Here is a 15,016-nt window from a genome sequence, read left to right on the forward strand (position 1 = left end):
CACCCTTTTGGGTGCTCGGACCCTAATAATAATCACAAGGGTTTCAATAAAAAAAACTTGTACAAGGTGGCAAAAAGCAAACCAGAGAACCACGTACACATTCAAGGCATGAATAAAGTGACGACTTGATGGGTTTAAATACTGAGATAAAGAAACTGGAACGTCTGGGGGCATCTAGTGGCCGCATGGGGAACAGCAGGTCAGCGTGCACGAAGCTCTTCACGTGCACAATAAATGAGATCATAGCTCAGTTCGACCCAAAGGGGGGAAGAAGAAAGAACCGAGGCTGTTAAGATGATATCAAAAATTTATTACAATGAAGACGTCATGAACAGACTTCACAGTTAGTGTTTTTATCAGCAAGTAGCATCAGGGACACATGAGACGTTTTATGATCCTGTCCAGTTCACGGAGTGTTCAGACACACAAACATGACTCATCACAAGTTCATATTCACAACGATGATGCATCACAGAGACAATATTGTTCTAGAACAAGAACTAAATGGTAAAATCCAGCACGTTAAACCTTTTTTAAAAACCTGTGAAGCAAGAATAAAACCTAAAAACGTCGCTACGAGGACTCGATCAGTACGTTTAGTCACCCAGAACACCAGGCGCAGAGCAACTGGTAAAAATATTCTACATAGACAGTTGCCGTACTGAATTCACTGACTCAGAACTGTTTAATTTTAAATATAACTCATCTTCACTTGAATGCCTTTTAGGAAGCAAAACAAGAAACACCAGCACGCTTCTTTTTTTTTCAGCAGCTTTGCGAAGTTAAAACCGACTTTGGACAATCAGGGATCACAGAAAACGATCAACAGATTCACTTCAGACGAGAAAATACCCGGAATGATTCCTGCATCCTCAGAGGAAGGAAGGAAGGCTCTAATCTTCACTTTATTCATATCTCACTGTTTAAAATAGACTCAGAACACAACAAGCGTGATTAGTTTCTCTTACCCTCTTCAGCAGTGTTAATTATTAGGATCAAATTTTGCAAAAATTAGTGCAAACATCACTCTATACTCTAAGCAATTTGAAGTATTAACTTTGCACATTGCAGAGTGTTTTATAATCTCTCTGAGCTTTCTGGTTAATTTCAGGTGACGTGCTACATACCTCAGTCAAACACATCTGGCACAGTACTTAGAAGTTTAACACACAACATAACCTAAAACCACCCCGGTCCCTTTTAAAAAACAATAAAAAGCAGTGCGATTCACTGACGTGGGCAAATCACGCTGCTGTCGTCCATTTACATTTCACAACATTGTTAATGATACGCAGACGTCAGTAGTGGTACCTTTCAGCAGTTCATAAATAGCCTGGGCTCAAGATGCTGGCTGTCATAGCAGCAGACATCCAGGACTCGAGTTCAGAGAGTGAAGGATGGGGGGCGGTTCAGGTCATCAGGACTCGTGTGGCGGAGAATCAAAGAAAATTTCCCGACAGAGCCGAGCCGTGTCCTCTGGAGAGTAAACGGTGAAACCGATGGTCCGGGGATCGTTGAAGATTTCAAAGTCGTTTCCTCCCTGCAGAGAGAAAATGATAAAGTTAAAGGTTAGATGTAGAGGATTACTGCTGCATGATTTAGCTTTTTATCCATCCATCCATCATCTCTACACCTTAATCCTCACTAGGGTCATGGGGGGCTGGAGTCTATCCCAGCTGACTCAGGGTGAAGGCAGGTTCACCTGGACAGGTAACCAGTCTATCACAGGGCTACACTTAGAGACAGACAACCAAGCACACTCACATTCACACCTACGGACAATTTACAATCACCAATTAACCTCAGCATGTTTGTGGACTGTGGGAGGAAGCCGGAGAACCCAGAGAGAACCCACGCTGCACGGGGAGAACATGGAGACTCCACGCAGGAAGATCCCGGGTGTCCTCACCGGGACGCCAACCGGAGGTCACCCCATTGTGTCAGGAGGAGTACGAACGACTCACATAATGAGGGGGAGGAGCAACAAACCCCAAATTGAAACTCAGGTATTAATGTCTCCTTCAGGATATCTGGAACTCCCAACTAGTCAGTCAGAACTGATGAAGCCTCTTGGATGAGAGGTGGAACATCTTCAAGGAACTCAAGCAGGTCCAGTTGCTACGATTAAACTGTGAGAACAACCATGACCTGGAGGACTGAGAATCTTCACAGACATTATTCTGGGCTTCAGAACTTTGTGGCTTATGATTGAGGAAGGTTCGTCTGCTGTTGGTGAAAAATTAAAAAAACTTGACCCTTCAATGAGATGTTCCACGATCACACATCAGCTGAATGTTTGTGACACCAGACATGAAATGAACTTACATCTGAGGTCTCGTTGCCAAAGAAGTAAATGTCGTCCAGGCCTTCCCTCTCCAGCAGCTCTAAACACAGTCTCTTGTCCCAGCCTTCTGGAAAAATGTCAAAGCTGATGAGACCACCTGAAACGAGACAACAACCACCAGTGGTTAAGTACAGGCCGGTGCACTGTGTGTTTCTTCAACAACAACCTCAGAGAAGGTGTCGCGTTTAAACACTGTGTTATCAGGTAACAATAGGGAGCACTGTTTGTTCTGGCAGTTCTGAGAACTTGTTGGCTGAGAGTAACACTGTGCTGGGAAAGAAGGATGTGGAACTAAAAGGAATCTGTGGGTTTTTGTGGTATCGTCCAAGCAACGCAGTCCAACTCCATCTGGTCAAAGCGTCATCGATTCTCACTGAGACGAAGCTCCGTTCTTGCTCAGCTGCAAGTGAAATGACTGCAGACAGCAGTGCAACGTGGCAGAGACATCTCCCTCAATGGCCTTTAGCAGCAGTTCCCATCGGCCTTTTGTTTTCCCTCCCCCACACTTTCACCTTTAATTCACTGTATTGTCACTCAGCTGAAGGATTTAAAGGGCAAAGGCGACAGCTGAGCAGCACCAGCCAATCAGACGGCGGTATCGCTGACACACCCTCCACACGCCTCCATGTACAACACCTTCAACCCCAGAACATAAACAGCTCAGAGCTTCCTTTGCATCTGTACCAAACCCATCCCCCAGCCGGCTTCTTGCACTCCTGAGCCAAGACAAAAGAGGGCTGCTGATGAGAAACCTTCCTCAACCCAGATGAACAAACGGCAGCTTAGCGGTTTGTTCATCTCAGATAAAAGGGCGCAACAAATAAGACGACAAACACAATTTGTTTCTCAACCCTCTCCTCTGGGATCCGCATCATAAAACCCACTGACGGGTATGAAAGGCATGTGATGGATAACATGACAGTTTATTAGAGATAAAACTGTAAAAATAGAAAAGAATCATCAGATTTTTAACATTCATTTAACAAAGCACGTGTGTCTGTTTAAATTATGAACTAAATCTAAACTTTAACTCACGACATTTCATTATAAAATCCATTTATTCTGTGGCTCAGGTAGAAATTTGGCAAAAGTGAACTATTTGCACCACATCCTGTAAAAACAACAAAATCTGCATCATCGAAAAGCCACGAATAGCTCAACTGTCGCAGCCGTGAGATGAAAATTCAGGGATGTTTACATGAAGCATATGGAAGGAAATTAAACATGTAAGCAGTTAAATATCTATAGTATGTTAAGCCAACATTTATTTCAGTATTGGGAACACTTTTGGACCAAATTCTTCCATTTTTGTAAAATAACTATTCAATGTTTTGTCTTGTGTACGATATACAGCAGTGTCACTTTGTCATACTACACAAAACACATGTCTGAGTTCCCTCTACTTCTACCCGGGGTTGTGCTGTTCCCATAGAGGTGCAGGACTTTATACTGCAGTGAGGAAAAATGTGACAGAAACAAAAAACTGCTCAGAAGCTGCCCGGGGTTCAAAGGGTTCAAAGGGCAGCTGAGCACCAGGTAACGCAGATCATTGTGTACGTCATGAACACACTGTTCTTGTTCACCGGACAGAGCGTCCTGGTGTATACGACACCTTTAGCAGAGTTTAGCCACATCAGCAGCTAACGAGGGCAGCGGTGCAGAGGGACATGCAGTCTGAAGGCAAACACATAAATGTCCAACTCAGTACATTTACTGCAAGTGGCCCTGATGTAAAAAAACAACAACTCTATGTTCAGGATCCCTGTTTTTCTGCTTTTACTTGTTAGGCACGTTTAACAAGGAGACAAACGAGACGTTCTGCCGGTTTGTTGTTCTGAACTGTGAACCTTTCTCGCGTCATCAGAGAGACTCACACCTCGTCGAGCACGTAAGCAAACATCAATTCAGCTTCCTGCTGCTGTCGCAAGGGGCTGAGAGAGGGAACAGTGTGAGTGTAATGGTTAACCGAGGCCTCTTAAGCCCAACACCTGGTCCTGCACACATCACACATGACAGGCCTTTTTTAAAAAACAGAGATAAGGGACAACGAATAGGCCGTAAAACCGGTTCGTCAGAAAGCTCCACTGCTCTAAACAGAACACTGATTAACTTGTTTCTCCTCCTGATGAGCTTGTTTTCTACTTACTGACCTCCTGACTACTCAGCAGTTTAACTAATATTACATCAGAGTCTGTAAGTTTGGTTGATGATGATCACAGTTTTAAAAGCTGCTAAATGTTAACAATGTGCATGAATTATTAAAAGGACAAACACAGTTCACACTGCACGCCAGGACAAGCTTAAGTGGAAGATCAGGTTGTTTTTTTTTGCAGGAATGTGGACCTAAACCTTGATTATACTTCCATACAAGGTACAGTCATGACTTGATAATCCGGCCCTTAACAATCCAAAATGGAGTCACGACTGTAGTTGCTAATAAACAACTTTCTAGTCTACTTGGAGGATGTGCATCACGTCGTGTCTTTATTATTCATGCATGCATACTACTACTCTTGCAGCGTAGTCATCATGTGGACTTGCAGACTTGGGGAGATGACAACTTTTACATCATTTATGTATTTGCTTATTTATCATCATGTCATTGTTGATGTCAGTGGTGCTTCTTCACCATCTGGCCAAGTCTGCCAGAGTCCACTTGACCGCTCTGCATGCAGCACAAAATGTGTGTCTGTGCAGATTGTGTTACAAGGGCAGTAGTGTCTGTTCTCAGCAGCCTTGGGCTTGCACGGAAAACACAGATGCATTCATGTGCGGTAGATCATGTCTACGTATTCCATGCATGCACACCTGAGTTTAGTTTGTGCAGAAGCAAATTTTGGGCTGAAGATGACTCTCACAGACTAGTAGAGTTTATAAAATATTACCCTCATGTAAAAATACAACACCTGCCAGCATCCAGATTTTGATGTGTGGTGGGAACAAGCGTTCACTTTCGAGTCGCTCACCTTTAGTGAACCGTAGGCCCTTTCCAGCAAACTCCTCTTTCAAGGCAGCAACAAATTTCTCCCTGATCTTCTCCCTCTGCGAAACAAACAACAAAAGAGTTAGCATGTTGACACTGAGACCGCACAAACAAGGCCTGTGTAATCGTTTAGCATACTGACGGCGCCGTGTGCTTCAATCCCCAAGACGTCACGTTCATATCATCGGTGGCACAATGTGCTTATCATGAGTCTGAACAGAAGGTTCAGGTGTGTAAATGTTAGCAGGCGGCTGAAGGGTTAAACCTCTGTTCTTCTGCTACTATCCTCTATATTGCCTGGCACAGCGAGGCATCAATGGACCATCTGTTCAACTGTCCTGAAAACTCAGTATTGTTGAACGTTTCTCTGTCTGCCTAATTGAGCACATTTAACGAGACGGAGAGGCGGTTTGCTGTAGATCAGATGCTGGACCTGGCTGTTGTTCATTCTAAGGTTCAGTTTCACAGCAGATCGTCTCTTCCTGTCTGCGTGTAAAGTGTTTGTGTGGTCAGGCAGGTCGACCTACTTTCATCCAACCATCGGATACGCTCCTTCTCCAGTTAACCTCCTGCATCATTTAAACCTCGGCTCGACCACACGTAGCTGCTGTCTCGTCCAGCTTTACTCAGAGTTTAGGTCTCCTCGGTCAGTCACACACTGGTATGAACTTTGCTTCTTCTTTATGCTGCCTGTTGACCAGACCTCCATCTCAAGCCTCAGCACAGTGATTCGGTCCAGGTCCCGGGCTGCACCCAGGGTCTCCAGCAGCAACAAGCCCGGGCCACTCAACTTTCCAACCTTCCTGGATTCCTTCCCAGAGTGTTTTCCCACCCCGACTCCTCCAACGTTGCAGCCAGACGCTACACTCCCTCCCAGACGTCGCTCCCCTTTACCAAAGACTCTTGTTATAAACTGTTCTTTTGAATGTTGCTCACTATGTTCTGTGTCCCTTAAAAAATGATATGCTAACCCCAAAAAGGAGACTGCACACAGTCCGTGCTTGTTTCGGGTTAATGAGCTGTGAGATTGCATCGTTTTCCAAAAAACCTGATTTGTGGTGAAATGAATGCAGTCAGTGTTTGACTGAATTCAGCTTCTATGACGCCTCCAAGCACAGCGGTACACGGGCGTAGCAACATATTTCTTTTTCTTTTACTGCTTACAAATACATTTCTGTGGACGCAGTAAATTACCTTGTCGATTTCAGAGAATTCGATGCGTTCCTCCAGCGTGCAGCTCCGACCGATGGGGGAAATGTTCAGCATTCCATTCCTGAACTCAATGAACGTCCCCCTGCAGCCGAGAAGGGACACGGAGTTAGAAAACTAGTTGGTAAACAGACCTGGAATGAGCCGGATGGTGCCGAGTCGACAGCAGAGACTCACACCTCTAATTAAAACGACACAAGGAATGTTTTGGTCTGCTTTAACAGGTCGGGGAGACTTCACATTCCTGCACACCTGGAACGCAGGTCGGAGGTGAGTGTGTGTTTCCACCACGGGCTCTAAGTAACTGACTGTTGTGTGTCTGGTCAGCGCCTCACCTTTTCTTTGGCAGCTTGATGAGCCCCATGTAGCTGAGGCAGAAGTTGATCAGGTCCTGCAGCAGCTCCTCCCCGATCTGGTTCTGAATGGCCTGTTGGTATGAAAATGAACTTTAATTCATGAAGAGAACGACCGACTGTGCTGTCTCCTGCTGTTTAGGATTATTTTGGCGACGGTTAACCGAAGTGAGAAAGTGAACCGACAGTTTAAAATATTTTGTCTTGTGTATCAGCAAATAAGGGATTTGACGGATTCACAGCCTTTAGGAGGCTGTCTTTTGTGCAAAGTGTAGAAAATGTTTCTCCAATTACGGACGACTAAACATAACCCATGAATTAACTGTCATGGTTGTCGTAGTAGGGAGAGATACTTTCAGTTGTAGGTAACAGAAAGTGTGTGACTCACTGTAATATGCTTCTCTACTCTGATCATCCACAGCGTTAAAATCATCTGTGTAATTCTGTGTACGCTGCTTTGTGGTTGTGGTGTAGACACTCTGTGGATTAGCAACATTCTGGCACATTCTGCCGATCAGATTGGGATCAGTGGGGTTTGAAAGCCAGGTCAACGCCTTGAGCACTTTTTGTGTCTCTCTAGTTTTTGCACTGTGGCTGGGTGCTCTGATCTGCTGGTTGGTCGGCAACAACGTCTAGGTGGGGCGACACATTTCAAACCACATGAATATGGGGACCCAAGGTTTCCCAGAAGAACGTCACAATGAGACGATGAATGTTGTCTGCTTCACTTCTCAGTGGTTTTTAAATGTTCTATAACCTGTAAAACAGTCATGGCTCGATGATCCGACACTAAATGTAAAACCTTCTTCTATGTCGGATAGCAAGGCTGTCGGATTGTCAAGACGGAGGTCCAGATACGAGGAGGGCTTGATGCTGGAAGGATCATTAGTTGTTCATTATTGTTCATAGTTGTTATAATAACTAGTAGGGCTGGTCCCAACAGAACTTTCTGCTCTCTGGATATTCAGGCCCAATTAATGATGAATATCAGAACATTCTTTGCGGTCGGGGGACACTTCCACCCCGGGGCAGCGCTCTGACGGGGTGGAAGTGTCCAGAACACACAGGCAGTACTTGGCTGCTGATGCTAGTTTAGTTAGCGCTCACACTTCTGTTTCCTCCATCGGTGGCGGTGGGGGAGTGGCAGATACGCTCCACCGTTACCATCCATGTTTACTTCCATAAACACTGAGCACGCTCGCTGCGTGTGACGTCGTCGTGTCCTCTTCTGCGCATGCGGGACACTTTTGGGTCGTATGAAGTTCACACAGCAGATCACATACAAGTCGCATTGAACTGGAAACGTGAAGGAAGTCACAAAGAAATCCTCATTGAGCATCAAGTCCTGCAGTGTGAACGTAGCCAATCTGTGGGATTGTTCAGTCAGATAATACGCCGTCATCCTGATTGGTGACATTAAATGTCATGTCGGAGTCACAATCCAAGGCTGTCGCTATGTTAAGGCTGTTTTTATGGGTTCTGTTTGTTTTTCCTAAAAAACCTGTCAGATAGCAGGTTTAGGATTGTTAAGGGTCAGATGATCAAGTCACGACTGTGTGTAGTCCAATCATGAGGTGTGTATTATTTTCCACACAATGTGTTGAAAACCAGCTGCACCAGTGACAGGACGTGACAGATGTGTACTTACGTGTTTTGAGAGCAGCTTCCCATCTTTGTACTGCACTGTTCCGTTTTCAGCAAACACGTAGTCAAACTTGTGTATCACTGCAAGAGACAGGAGAAGTGAGATGTGGTTAAATGAGCCTCTGTGAAGCCGACACGGTCGTCTACGTTTACAGCAGCAGCAGCTTAAGAACGGAAGAGCTGCGTATTCCTGGGAGCAGATTAGAGTGTCTGTAACGCTGCCTGGAAGTTAATCTGTCACTCAATCTGTTCTCTGCCAACAGTGAAATTCTGGGAAAGTCTGGAACTTTCCCTGTTTGAAAGCCGTTTTAATCATTTTAATTTAAACTGCATTAGAATCCAGGCAGCTCCACGCATGTAGACATAAAACATGCCTCTAACTGGGTTACAGATGGAACAAAACAAAAGTGATTATTTAATTTTAATGATGGTGTCATAAAATCTGCAGCTTCAATAACACTTTAAATGCACCATGTTTACCTCCACAACAACCAGGTCAACTGATTTCCAACCTGTCAACAGCTCTACAGGCGTCACATTGTGAGGTAACAGCGTTCACCTTTAGCACAGCGCTGATAAAAGCAGAGCTCTCCTCTCTCTGGCACAATGCATCCGCATTCCGAGTGCAGCCTAATATTTACCCACAGATAGGTTATCAAACCGTTCATGCAGCCGAGCCTTCTCTCAGCTGGTGCTGCTGCAGCGTGATGCCCAGTGTGTCAGTGTGTTTTGGCAACAGCTTTTAGCTAAGCTGAGCTGATGTGTGCGAGTTTAGATCTCAGTGATGGGAAGCAGGCTGAGGAGGCAACAGAATGGATGAAAACAAGATCACATAGTGAGATACCAAGAAAAGGGGTAGCTGCATTTCATCAAGGTTACAGAACAAAAACATGTAATAAGACGACTGATTCATTTGGTTAAAATCGACTGCAGATCGTAAATGGATGTAATTTGGGTTTGTGGATAAACGAGAACAGAAACTGAAGTTTAGTTTGTTGCTTTCCTCTGAGTCAGGGGTGTCCAGTCCTGGTCCTCCAGGGCCACAGTCCTGCATGTTTTAGATGTTTCTGTCTTCCAACACACCTGATTCAAACCAGGATTGGACAGCCCTGCTCTAAGTTTATCAAACACCTGCATTCTTAAACACCTCAACAGACTCAACAAACAATCCAACTGGTCACTTTCCACCTTGTATACATACATGTATATAGTATTATTATTTTATTGACTTAGTCTATCTCCTTTTGCAGTGTTTGAAAATGTTATTCATTTATTTTAGCTAATTTTTTAGCCCTTTCTCTCACTCTATATACATATACATTCATATATATATTTTTTATATTTCTTGTGTGTTTTATTCTTTATCCTTATTCATCTTATTATTGTTTCAGTGTGGAACAGGTGCACAAAGCATTTCACTGTGCGTTACACCAGGTATAATTGTGTTTGTGACCAATAAAGGCCTTGAACCCTTGAATCCACCTTTTCTTCACCTGAGACAGGTGAGCTGTTTGTCGGTTAAATGATTTGCTGCAAAGTCGCCGTTTTCAGGTCGAGTCCTGAGCTCCTCACAGCTGTCGGGATGTTTTTATTTTATCTTTCACAAAAGCCTGATCTGTTCACTGAGCTTGTTCTCTCTGCGGACGTTTCTGGATCTGGAGCTTCACGTCTCTGACCTCCAGCCGTTGGCCTCACCGACCCCCAGAATCCTTCATATTTGTTGTTCCGTTCTATTGCTGCTCTCCATCTGCTGTCCTGTTTTATCTCATCTTTAGGGGAATTCAGAAGTAATCCAAAGTACTCGAGTTACTTGAATATTGTGATACTTGGATTGGGCGACAGGCTTTAACAAGGATGTAGTTTTTCTTTCAGAATGTATTTCTAAGTCTAACTCTGATACTGCAGGTGACTACGCCTCATATGTTTAGGTTTAAACTGTGGCTTCAGATTTTTTTTGCAAAGTCACCGTGATGAGGTGAAATAATCCTAACGTGAGAGTCATCGGCAGCAACTAATGACCTGCTACAAGAGAGGACTCAGGCTGAACTAACTCCTCGTGTCATCGTATAGCAGGTCTTTAATCCTGTTAGAAGGCTGTGACGCTGCTCTTCATTAAGCCACAAGTTTTCACCTCGTGGCCTAAAACCTAAATGACTCCCAGAACCTGCCTCTGTTTTGACTGATGTCCTATAAACAAGTCACAGTGAAAACACAGAGAGATGCTAAACCACATTAAGCATGAGTGGATGAGAGAGACGGAGGCCTGCTCACCATCATCCCCCTCCCCGAGCTGCTCTGCTATCTTGGAGTAGTCTGACCCTCCCACGATGCCGATCTTCACTTTCCTCCGCAGACTCTGGAAGAACTCGTCCAGCTGTGGGTCGATTTTCTGAACAAAGTGTCACAAAAACACGACCAGTTCAGACGGATGTAAAAGAAATGATTGGTGGAAATCCAGCTGGTAAACTATCTGGATCCTGAGTTTCTTTGTTGTGACTTTAAAATAAAAACTTACATTCCCACTACTCCAACTAGACCTGCGACTAACAGGGTCAGATTAACCAACATGTCATTATAGATCCAGCTGATCATTTTCTGAATTAATCTATAGCGATTTAGCTTTTAAAAGTTAAAAAGTTAACATCATAATCTCCCACAAAGTGACATCAGACTGCTTGTTCTGTCCTACCAGCAGTCCGAAGCCCAAACATTTTTCACTGTCACCGAAGACAAAGAAAAGCACCAAAGCTCCACGTTTGAAACGCTAAAACCAGCAAATGTTTGGCAAAACACACACACACTCATTCATATTTTAAACCCTGTGTGTTCCTGTAATGTAGAAATAACAGTAAACAGTGCACATAGCTGCTGCAGGTTCTGCCTGTAATTTGGAGCAGATGCCCGATTTTCCAACGTATGGGAGGAAAGTGTGTGAGCTGCACACAAGGGAGAGCACATTATGTAATATCTGGGCGCCGGCATACTGCACACACACACACACACACACACACACACACACACACACGTTACCTTAGATGAACCGCAGCATTCAAACCCAAAGACAAAAGCAGCAGGAGGGACTCTTGGATCATCACTAAATCATTTGCACTGATGCGTCTCACCAACAGAACAGCCTGCACGTGTCTGCTGCTCTCCTTCACGTCATGATAAAAATGAAAATACAGGTGCACGAGCTGCCACCACTGGGGCATCTCCATGTGTAAACAAGTCAACAGCTGAGCAGATACCCAACAGCCCCAGTGCGCCTGCAGCAGGAGGGGGCAAATACTTAGAGAGTTGCCCCGCTGCCCGACCAGGGGATGAAAACACAGCGTGAGGGAGCACACGAGGACACGGCTGGGGAGTGATGGGGGATCTGCAGAGGGCTGCTCAGAGTCGGTACCAACCACACGAACGGATCTCACCTCTCTCGGCGGTGTCAGGGTTCCGTCCACATCGAACAGGCACAGGATGTTTCTGTCCGATGAGAGGCCGTTGGATCTCTCCATTCCTGCTTGAGTTTTTTTTTTTTTTTCCTTATTTGCTGATTTTTGTGTCCAATGACTCACGTGGAAACATTAAAAAATTTAAATTAAAATTAAAAAATCACATCCACTCGTTAAAAAAAAAAGCTTCTAACTGAGTCGTTTCTTCTCACTTCTTCCCTCCGTCCTCGCTGTCCCGGCTCGGTTCGGCTCGGTTCGGCTCCGTCCCGGCTCCGTTGACACACACTTCTCCCTCCAGCAGCGCGGCGTGCGGTACGTGTCGGATGTGTTTCGCAACACTGCGACCGAGCAGAGCAGCCAATCAGAAAGCCGAGAGGCGGGCGTGACGTCGGCGGTGGGCGGGGCGGATAGCTGACGTCACCGTCAACGGTGAGCGACCTTTTACCTACAAGAGACGGAATCAAATAAAAACAGAACAAAAGCAAAAAAACTGTGAGAATATTTAAAGAACTGTTCTGAAAGAGCAATAATGCTCATCCTCTTGTCCCCTTTATGTATATATATTTATTTCTTAATTTAAAAATAAATAAATAAATAAATAAATAGTTTATCTTTTATTTAACACAGAATTTAAAATTTCTAAAATACATTTATTATTTTGAGCACATGTCTGGCAAATTGTTTATGTTGTTTGTTTAATTCTCTGTATGCACACTCATTGGTAAATAAAGTTCTGTGGGAAAATAAAAATAAAATAAAATAAAATAAAATAAAATAAACCGACAAGAAATGGAAGACAGAATAAAGAAAGAGTAAAGCTGCCACCACCATAAATACACATACATAAGCAAAAAAAAAAACAAAAAACAAATGCAGTTAGCAAAAACAAACAGTAAAAAATGCACAATTAGTAAAAATGTCCCATGTAATGAACTCTAAATGCATTATTTATTAATCAATTAATTTATTTGATCAGGGCCCATCATTTATCATAGAACACATCTGATGTACCGCATATAGAGTGGACCTTATGGATGTCATCAGTGGGTACGTTCTTGTTTTTCTTTCAGCCAATGCTTTACTTTTGCTGTAAAACTTTTAAAAATCTGGTAACACATTCATTTTTAAACTCAAATGTCCCCACTTTGGGTTTAATAAAGTCTTATCTCATCCTCTGTACCAACACAGGAAAATAAAACCATGCTCCATTATGAGTGAAAGTCTTGTGAGATAAATCCTGCTTTGCATTGGTGAGTTAGAGGTTGTTGCTGCAGGTGTCTCTGCAGTCGTCTGCTGTGGCATCAGGAGCCAGTGGCACTAAAGGAAGGAGGCTGCTGCTCGTCCTGGGATTGATTGACCAGAGAAGAACGCTGAAACCTGGTCGACATAATAGATGACACTTCACATCCGCTACTCGGAGGCGAGTGGAAGGAACCACCACAGCAGCGTACAGTGACTCCCATCTGTCCAGGGAGACTTATCTTCTCAGGGACTTTGTACATCCAGCTTTAATCTGTGCCACGACAGTACTATCTTATCTCCCTGTAAATATTTTGATTCTGTTTCATTGTGTTGTTGTTCGTCAGCTCCGTGTACCGTACAAGTGTTCTGTGATGTAATGTCCCTTCTAGGATCAATAAAATACTACATCTATCAGAAACCAGAACGATATCTATTGTTGTGATGTTTTGTTGAGTTTAACTGTGACACAAGACTGTAGGGGTGTGTCATCTATCTATCTATCTATCTATCTATCTATCTATCTATCTATCTGACTGCCTACCTCGTGAAAAGCCAGACTCTACCAGGCATTCCTGTTTTATTTTTTATTTTTTAGCTGTGCTTGTATACTTTCTGCACTGTTTGGCAGTCTGGATGAAACATGTTGACTGTTGGGCTGCAGGACTGAACTCCTTTACATCCGGTTTTATCCACAGACATTATTTAGTGGAGCTGAACTCAAAGACACCTGAGATGTGAGTCTGACTACAGGAAGTTAAACATGCTGGGATGTTGGAGGAAGTGTGTCTCGGGTTCAGCTTCACATGTCAACCTGGAGCTTGTTGTGTGATTAGAATCTGTCTCTACTTTCTTTCCCCAGCCTCATTTCTCTTTTTCTTTTCTAATCTTTCAGTCTTATATTCCCCATCTGTCTGATTATGTTAGCTGGGATGCAATGAGATGATCTAAAATAAGACGCAGTGATGTTGTTCCAGATTAGATCACACAGCACCAGTAAGATTTGGTGGCTCTATCTTCATTACACTACACTAACAAAAAAAAGGGGATGTTTATAATTTAAGCTGACTTTAAATGATGTGTCATGACTTTAAATGAGGTTTCGTTACACAGCAGGTAGATTAGATGAGATCAGATGCTGGATTAGATTAGACGTGCTTCTGTTGTATTTTATTAGATTACAGCCTTACAGTTAAATGTCATCCATCATGAGTAAACAGCAACAAACACGTTAACGCTTGCAGGAACAACACAACCAGGTACCACCAGTAGAGCAACAAGCTGCAACAAGGCAGAGCTGCAGCACGAGCAGCTGTAAGCGTGTCCACTGAGGCATTTAGGTCAGACATGGCAGCGCTTCGAAACAGGTCAGATAACAGACTCACTCGGCTAAATTTAACCAGGAAGTCTGCATTAAATCATGGAAACAGCTCCCAGATGAATCAGTCAAGACGGGTGTTTCTGAGCATCAGGAAAAACAGCCAATCATGCTTTGTTCATCTACAAATCCAGGTGGCGCTGTGCCTCATTGGTGCGTCTCAACTACAAACAAACGTAATTATTTAATCAACTTAGTGAATCATGAAGAATGGGTGAATATCACGCTTTGGCTTGATGCAGACTGCACATCGTTAACGTCATCTCATGTCCACAAGAGGGCAGAGAGGGAGCGAGATGGAGCCTCTGGGAGAGCAACTGTTGCTCACATGTGACCTTTGTTGATGGGACTGAGCAACGTGTTGAGTAATATATATGAATACATGAAAAAGGCTTGAACGTAGGTATAATTTACCTTAAA

At 43.8% G+C, this 15,016-nt stretch overlaps 1 protein-coding gene across 1 annotated transcript; it reads right to left on the bottom strand.

Annotated features, from left to right (window-relative positions):
* Positions 1-289: 289 nt before the first annotated feature.
* pmm1 (phosphomannomutase 1) lies at positions 290-12,273 on the bottom strand. Its single transcript, XM_008305399.1, has 8 exons — positions 11,959-12,273; positions 10,805-10,922; positions 8,538-8,614; positions 6,872-6,963; positions 6,522-6,621; positions 5,311-5,386; positions 2,326-2,441; positions 290-1,540 (listed from the first exon to the last, which is right to left on the bottom strand). The coding sequence occupies exons 1-8, from the start codon at positions 12,040-12,042 to the stop codon at positions 1,418-1,420; spliced, it is 786 nt and encodes a 261-aa protein (XP_008303621.1). The 5' UTR covers positions 12,043-12,273; the 3' UTR covers positions 290-1,417.
* Positions 12,274-15,016: the final 2,743 nt, after the last annotated feature.

Source organism: Stegastes partitus, unplaced genomic scaffold (assembly GCF_000690725.1).
Source record: "Stegastes partitus isolate 25-593 unplaced genomic scaffold, Stegastes_partitus-1.0.2 Scaffold2496, whole genome shotgun sequence".
Classification (NCBI taxonomy): Eukaryota; Metazoa; Chordata; class Actinopteri; family Pomacentridae; genus Stegastes; species Stegastes partitus.

Bases quoted from the DNA above. Each gene is read 5' to 3' on its own strand.
- pmm1 (XM_008305399.1), bottom strand. From the start codon at position 12,042: ATGGAGAGATCCAACGGCCTCTCATCGGACAGAAACATCCTGTGCCTG. The intron at 5,387-6,521 runs GTAATTTACTGC...TTTGTTTCGCAG, and splicing joins AATTCTCTGAAATCGACAAG to AGGGAGAAGATCAGGGAGAA. The intron at 1,541-2,325 runs GTAAGTTCATTT...TTCTCTCTGCAG, and splicing joins TTGGCAACGAGACCTCAGAT to GGAGGAAACGACTTTGAAAT.